The 8990-nt window shown below is 29.9% G+C and overlaps 1 protein-coding gene across 1 annotated transcript in view; it reads right to left on the bottom strand.

Annotated features, from left to right (window-relative positions):
• Window positions 1-8788, bottom strand: part of Smp_160610 (hypothetical protein) — a gene marked incomplete at both ends in the record, with an annotated part of 14162 nt that extends 5374 nt beyond the window's left edge. The window contains 4 exons of the mRNA XM_018799180.1: window positions 2091-2812; window positions 3495-3572; window positions 4479-5025; window positions 8333-8788. Of these exons, the coding sequence (XP_018650994.1) occupies window positions 2091-2812; window positions 3495-3572; window positions 4479-5025; window positions 8333-8788 (1803 nt within the window). The remainder of the gene's footprint in view (window positions 1-2090; window positions 2813-3494; window positions 3573-4478; window positions 5026-8332) is intronic.
• Window positions 8789-8990: the final 202 nt, after the last annotated feature.

Raw genomic sequence — 8990 nt, 5'->3', positions numbered from 1 at the left:
AATGCACTTATAATAAATAATAATAATAATAATAAGCCATTGAAAAGGTTGGATACATTAAAACATTTAATAATGATGATTGAATAATTCATTTTTTGTTTTTTTAATGTATCATCATTTATGTTGCCATGGTGCATTCAATGTATATAGATTATAGTCTATTTATGAACAAAATTGTAGCATTTCAAGTACATTGTATTTGTAAAGTTTGGCACACATGTCATGCAAATAATGCACATTTATTAGAACTAATGTTGGCCTTAATGTGGCATGAAGATGTTGCCTGGATAATAATCAGTTCGTTCAATTCACAAACCTTATTACTTACTTACTTACTTACGCCTGTTACTCCCAATGGAGCATAGGCCGCCGACCAGCTTTCTCCAACCCACTCTGTCCTGGGCCTTCTTTTCTAGTTCTATCCAGTTCTTGTTCATTCTTTTCATGTCTGTCTCTATTTCTCGGCGTAATGTGTTCTTTGGTCTTTCTCTTCTCCTTTGACCTTCAGGATTCCATGTGAGGGCTTGTCTTGTGACACAAATGGGTGACTTCCTGAAAGTGTGCCCAATCCACTTCCAGCGCTTCTTCCTGATTTCTTCCTCCGCTGGAATCTCGTTTGTTCTCTCCCACAGTAGCTTGTTGCTGATAGTGTCTGGCCAACGGATCCGAAGTATCTTGCGTAGAAAGCTGTTAATTAACACTTGTATCTTCTGGATAATAGCTTTCGTAGTTCTCCACGTCTCCACCCCATACAGTAGAACTGTCTTGACATTTGTATTGAAAATTCTAACCTTGGTGTTGGTTGACAATTATTTTGAGCTCCAGATGTTTTTGAGTTGTAGGTATGCTGCTCTTGCTTTGCCGATCCGCGCCCTCACATCTGCATCTGATCCACCGTGTTCATCAATGATGCTGCTCAGATATGTAAAGGTTTCCACATCCTCCAAAGCTTCTCCGTCAAGTGTAATTGGATTGGTGCATATTGTATTGTATCGGAGAGTCTTGCTTTTCTCTTTGTTTATATTGAGACCTACTGCTGCTGAGACTGCTGCTACACTGGTCGTTTTCTCCTGCATTTGTTGTTGCGTTTGTGATAGAAGAGTCAGATCCAGTCGATCACCAGGAGAAAGATAAAGGGTGAGAGTAAGCAACCTTGCCTAACACCGGTCTTTACTTCAAACGAGTCGGTGAGTTGTCCTGAAGAGCCAAATATGTTTAAGCCACATGCCTACTTTTTTTATTGATCTGCTAGAAAGTAATAATAGTAATAATAATATTGAGTAATAATGATCAGATCTATCTAATATATAGGTGATGTAAAACGATCAGTAGAATTTAATGTTAAAAGAAAGACATGACATGAATATAAATGTCATTATATAATGAAATTATGATATTTAAAAGAAAAATTGAGTAATTATTGATTTCATTTTCAAGGTTGATTAGATCTGATTGTACTTATAATAGTTAAAACAAAATTAGAAATGATATTATGTAACATACTGTGAATAATTCAAAATTATGATCGAAATAATTTAAGATAATGAAAAGAACTTTTTCATTATCATGAGTATAAGACTTATTCTAGTGTTGAACATAAAGCCTCAAATGTATATTTCATTATATATATGAAATGTTTATAAGTAGTTAGCGTATACTGAATAAGCTTTGGATTCATTTCGTGTAATGCAATCTAATCACAGATGTATTAATTTAATTACCTAATGACATAGAACTTGAGTTGTCGATTATACAGTAGGATCATATTCGAAATGATCCACTGTAATGAACTGCTTCATATCAATCTGATCAACAGAATGATTAACAACATGAAAGATAGTATAAACATGATATTCAATATCTATCTATCTATAGGGTTATGAAGACTGTTGAATTCGAATCGAGATCATAAATCGATCCATGTCAGATCACCATTGAAGACCTGGAAGCAGTAGACGGCTGTTTCGTCCTAGTATGAGACTTGTCAACATTGCACATCCACGATCTAATAGCAATATTTATGTAAACCATTTAAAAGTTATAACAACAAGGAAAAAAAGAGGTTAACTGATGATAACAATAATACTTACTTGATGTAAAATTAAATTTCTTGTACAATCATGTAAAAATAATGAAGGAATTTGAAATAATCTTGCAACAGATAAGTTTGTTTTTAATTCATCTCGTGCTAATCTAACACATAAATTTAATACATGTATTGGTAAAGGATTAGCTAATGAAATTGGTGTAGTAGTTGAACGATCTAGAAAGAATATCGGTGAAAATAATACGGCTAAACTAGTTTCATCTACTTCACATTCTGGTTCATTTGCAACTTTAGCCATTAATTCAAATAAAGGTTTCATAATTTGTTGAACTAAACGGATTGGACATAATAGAAATAATAAACGTATAGCACGACGTTGATAAATTTCATTTTGTTTGATACTACTAATTAATTGAATAAATAAACGACGTAATGGATTAGGTATTAAACCAATACCTTGTCTACGTAAAATACGAGCTAATAAACAAGCAATTACTGATGGATCATGTTCATGTAGTATTCTATCAATATTATTCATTTCAGTTGTAAACTGATTTTCATAATGTCTATTTGAATTGTATTTTTCCAATGAATTTGATGAAATAGGAAATGATAATGAAGATGATGATGAAGTATTGTTGGAAGTAATCATATTAGAAGATGTAAATGAAGTAGATGAGAGTCCTGGTTGATGAAATAAAATTTTTTCTAAATTATTTACATTTGATTGATTTCCAGGACGTCGAAAAATAAATCGATGTTTATCTAAATTGGAAAGAAGTGAAAAAATAATAAGAATTAACTAACAGATAAGATAATAATCATGCGTCCATATATCTAAGATCATATTGTACACATTATATATATATATATATATATATATATATGCATCGGTCCAAGTTGCCATACCTCGTTAACACAAGAAGATGAAAACCGAATTCATAGAAGTAGTTAATTTAGTGGTGGTAGTATATAAAAGATAGGTTGTATATAAGGATATAGTGCAGGAAGAAAGACAGATATGAAGCAATTTTAATCTCACAGTTTAAGGAAAGACAAAGAGTGTATACACCTACATCATTGTGATCGATTCTGAGCCATGTCACACAGAGTCTCCAACCATTGGTTACAATATTCACGCGGACCCAAAACAAGTAGTCTACATCTTCCAACATGGTTCAGACTAGAGGTTAGTGACTTCAAGCTCTGATGTCACGTTTTGGTTTGGCCGCCTCTAACTCTCTTCCAACCATCCCCTATACTAGTCAGCATAGCGCGTCGTGGTAAATTGTGTTCAGGCATACGTAACACGTGGCCTAACCATCTCAGTCGATGAAGATTCACAACCTCATCAACTGATTTACCATCATTTCCTAATATATATACTGAGGAAGAGTGAGATAGATAGATAAATAGATTGATAAAATATATTAGTATATGTACTTACAATTCTCATTTCTAAGCATAAATCGCAAAATTGCATTGACCACTGTATACCAATAATTAATTTCATTCTCTTTGGAAGCTACAAACAAAAGAAATATTTACATAATAAAGCATAGAAATATATGGTTCTTATAATGCGATTATAACCAATATTTATCATAAACTATATCAAATTATTTTGTTTACTGTTGAAAAGAAGAATAAGATACATAGAGATTAGATGAAGTGAATACGGATAATCTTAAAAATAATTCTACATTACAAGTTGACAACAAATGAAAAATAATTGACACCTTGCAACTGTACATCCACGAACATACACGAAATTCAAGTCCTTAGGTATGCATAGTATCGTATTGTAAAATTGAATTGGAATTCAATGTTCTCCGTAAGCCGATTTTATTCAGACTCTCATATATGACAATATTAATCAACTAGGTTAATCAATATAAGTGATATTTTTTTAATGAAGTCAACTTTCCTAAACGTGCTTCATTTGTATACCTTCAAGCCACATTCCAAGTATGAGTATTAGTAATACTACTTAGTTGTCTTAACCAAAGTAGATGTGACAATTTAGTAACTAAATGACAAATGTTGTGTCACTCATTTCCTGTAATCATTGATATAACTTTTTAAAAATGTCTTTCAGTTCATTTGACAGTTAGAACTTTTCGGGACTTAACATAAACAAACACTTGTATAAATATAACCTAATTCCCCCCCCCCCAAAAAATAGATTGTTAATAATTTTAAATCAAGCAGCTTACTTTTTACAAGCTAATCAGTTAAACTCATTTTATCAAGTGCAGGTTTATGTAATCAGCTCTGAATTACACCCCGTTTGTTTAAGGTGCAGTGATATTTCTCCACTACTTAAGTAGAAATAAGTTGATAGTAGTTTTGTATGTTTATATATAACACTTATAAACTAAACTATTTGCTTAACTAAATCAAATCAAACGTTATACGAACAATAACTTACCATTTTGTTTTTGTTCGCGTAATCGACTTAACATTTTTCTTGGTGTATATTGTGTTTTACTACTGCTTTCGTTTATATTATTACCAGTATTACTGTTATTATTATTATTATCATTGACTTCAGACTTATTAGTTGCCGGATCTGTCTTGACTATTGTCGTCGATGTTGCTGATGATATTAGCATTGTATTCTGTAATTGTTTAGCATCTTTTGTTAAAATTTCACGAATTTGATCTAATTCATCTGAGGTGAATACTAAGAAGCCTAAATAATTTGTAACTAATGCTAGAAATTGCGATGGATAACGTCTACGGAATTCATACAAATCTTGATTTGGTTCAGCAATGAAAATATCTAATTGTGTAGAATAAGAACAATTGGAATTGAAAAATATGGAGGATGATGGTGAACCATTATTACTGTTACTATTATTATTATTATTATTATTATTATAACGTATTGATTCATTTAATATATCATCATGTTTTCTGCTAATTGATAATGTGGTACGTGATGTCACCAATGGAACATTTGTTGGTACAACAACCTATACAACATAATAATAATCAAATTAAAAAGATAATTTACAAATAAAACATAATGAAACATGGATAACTACTACACTTTCAACACATTACTTCCTGAAATTGTAAATTACAATTATCTATCCCACTATAAAGGTGATTTATTCATTTTGAAATACATGAAATAATTCATCTCCTACTCGATATATTGTCAAATGAATGACTATATCAGTGGTAAAAATCAATTGGCTTCTACATTTTATCCAATACCGTGGGAACAAAAGGGGATAGACTGTTCAAAAAAATAGAATAATGACAATAATTCAGTATTTATTTTGAGTAAATATACATCTTTTTCAATGTAGTTCACACCGTAAACTAACATTAACTGAAAGCATCATTGATTGTAAATTGTAAAAATTATTCATCTAACCAACCCTCTAAATCATTAAAATCTCATTTTAATTATCTGCTACATTTATAGAATAAGTTATATTCTCTATTATTTAAACCGTAATTATGTGGGACAGGACAAGTGTATAGTTACACGCACACACAGACACCTAAAATAAAAACGATTACACACTTTTCTTTTTGGTAATGAATGTGAGGGCGAAACAATATAATATGACATGAATAATATTTAAAAATTAAAAAAATATCCTAAGCACTAACGTGTATAATATTTGTCATTCATATTCAATTAGAAACAATAGAAAGAAAAATACCTATAGACAATTGTATTATTATGGATAAATTGTTGATAGATGTCAAAATGTAAATATGTTTATCAATGTTAGTTCATCATTAGTATGTATGTAGGTAGGTATGTATGTGTAGTTGTATCCAATTAATAATCTTTCATTTTACATGAATCTGTTTATAAGAGAAAAAAAATTTAAAAACTCAAATTGAATGGGTCTAATGTCAGTAAAACTTGAAAATCTCCTGATCGATTGATTTATATTGATAAAATTATCTATTTTTTTAAAAAAAACAGTCAACTTTCTTTTCTTTTCTGACCTAATTGTTATTTATATACATGACGATAACAACAACAGCAGCAGCAACAATGACCCAGTTTTTAATTTATTAGTTAAATTAAGTATGAAATTATTGTATTTCTGTGTGAAATTTCTATTGACAACAACAATTAAACAGATAAAGGAAAGTGTTGAACCAACAAGATAATATCAATAAGAATTACTCCCATTTGTCCCCAATTAATATCGAATTTTGTGATGGTTACGTTTTATTATTCTATTATTAATTTATTCACCAGGTACGAATTTGTATACTTAACTATGAACCATAATCTAATAATTGTGAAGGTTAGTGATACTAACCGGTTCCACAAATCAGAGTAGATGATATAAAATGTGTGAATAGCCCTATTGGCCAGTCAAAGTAGTTAAACACAGCAACGGGTTCGAAACCTGCTCTAAGTGTTTAAGTGTTTTAACAACTGGTCAATACGGCTATTCACACACTTTATGTCATTAAATATCACTGTTATAAAGTTAACAGCACTAAATAATTCTTAATAATATCCGTAAATTGATAATTTTAGGAATAAACTGCTCGAATAATGTGAATACATAACCGAAAAAGATTGGCTAGGATAAATATATAGTTAAACTTCATGAACATCTCTCCACTCTATACTCTATACTCACTTCATTTTTTTAGATGATTAACAATCAAACGCTATTCGTCAACTACCGTCTTTCCCAAAATGACTTAACATTTGTTGCCATCGTCACTGTATACATACAGCGTAAACATGTGAACAAAAAAGGCATGTTATAGAACCTTACTTATATGATCTTGACAACCCCTCTTTAAGAGAACAGATTGAATTTCTAGTATCATATGGTTCAGTATAAAGTTTTACAAACTAATTGACAACAAACATCGGATAGAATTGGTTACTACCATTGAAATAATCTTACTTATTCCTTGATAATTTTGGTTTTCAATTATATCTAACATACATCTATTATTTACGTAAAACATATCCATGATTTTTATGTGTCCATAATGAGTTCATTACATACCATCTGATCATTTACAGATCTGACTAATCTCTATTATGATATAATTCGTTGATTATTCGGTTCATTAATTATACAATAACATACGTTTAATCAAAGATATGTAACAAAAAAGATCGTCCATTTACCAGATCAACATCAACATAACACAAATAAAAACTTAAATAATCATCTACTTATCATAAATATTTTAGTATCTAAGATGGACATGTCTATAAAAATACAGTTAAGAAGCACACAATAAAAACAGTTTACTAAATTACGAAAGATAAGTTATATATTGGCATTTGTTTAGTAACAATTACAACCTAAAGGGACCATGTGATTACGTGTCTGTGTGACTATTTACATGTCAAATGAATATTAAATTAACCCTACTAAAATGGACTGTCTAAATCATGTTGACAAGATGAAACATGGTATTGACAAAATAGACATTTTAATTATGCAATCGAATGACAATTTAATTGGTAATCCTTTACTAAGTTGTCCATCAAATATGGTGTTACGAATGGCAATAGTAACTAACACATTGGGCAGATGGTTAGTAACATGTTGAGATCATGAAAATAATTGTCAAATTCAATCAATGCCTACTTTATTATGCTAATTCACTGAGTAAATTCTACAAATAATTGTTAGGGCTATTTCGGCTAAGCAAAATTGTGATATTTTTAAATGATATAACTCAATGAAGTTGAACGTAATGTAGTGTAACATAAGTTAAGAAATATATTCAACTATGTGCTGTGGAAAAGTTAGGAATAACAGAATAATACAGTTTTATATCCACTTAATAGGCTCAGATATCAATAATTAATTAAACGATACCTGACAGAGTCCACTTTTCGAGAATCAAATGCTTAAATATTTATTTGTTATTCTTATACAGTGTTTATGAGTAGTGTGTGAAAGTTATTTTTAGTTACAAGCATTAATTTAGTGGAAAAATTAGGATTTAAAAATGGTAGTCAGTCATCCAAATTGCCCAAACCTATATTTCTAATTGGATTAGTATAGATAAAAATAGATATCAATTTAGATGTAGTTAATTTTATATCTATATACAGTAATATACAATAAAGAACAAATGAACATAAGAGATAATTGGATAGTTACTCTTTCCCAGATTTGCTCACCCGAAAGTTTACTAGAAAATAAAATGACTTCCTACCATCTAGTGGTGTTTACTAGTTCAATATTCCATGAATACAATAAATTTTTATTAAGTTTATTATTTTATTAAAAAATCTTTAAAAATATGTTCGGTACTTACCTTCAATTGTGATGAACAAGTGTTAAATTTCCAGTTAAATTTATGATTAGATTTTAAAGTTTTATTTATATCACCAAATGATCTACTCCGTCGTGCAATACGATTTCGACATGGTGTAAAAACATTTAATAATTTTGCTAATTTTTGTCCTGATGAACTTCTGCGTTCTGATTGTTGTCGTTTGTCGGTATCATGTTCATTAACTGATGATTGTAATGATTCAATAGAAAATACTGTAGAAATTGTATCATGTACACTATTATTTGATAATTTTTCAATACTTGTAGCCCTACTTAAAAATCCCGAATCAGTATCGTCTAATTTATCTTTATGATGTTTACTATGATTAAATGTAATATGAGATTGTTGTTGTCGTTGTTGTTTAAATAACTTTGGTGATTGTTTAGACATAGCTCCAGTCTGTGGACTCTGAACAAATTCAGAATAAAGAGTCATTACAATTGCAGTAATTAGTATGATTAACTCTACTTAATTACTCGGCTTTTATTTATTTTTTGCTACAAAAATCAACCAATAGTAATTTAGTCCGTTTTCATACGTTAATAGAAATCGACCAATCATAATTTTACAATTGGACATCAATTATTAGATTGTGATTTATAGGGATCAATGAGATGACACGTGAATAAGATTTATG

Source organism: Schistosoma mansoni, chromosome 3, assembly GCF_000237925.1.
Source record: "Schistosoma mansoni strain Puerto Rico chromosome 3, complete genome".
Lineage (NCBI taxonomy): Eukaryota > Metazoa > Platyhelminthes > Trematoda > Strigeidida > Schistosomatidae > Schistosoma > Schistosoma mansoni.
Note: the sequence above shows the minus strand (reverse complement) of the source record. Positions and strands in the feature narration are given on the sequence as shown.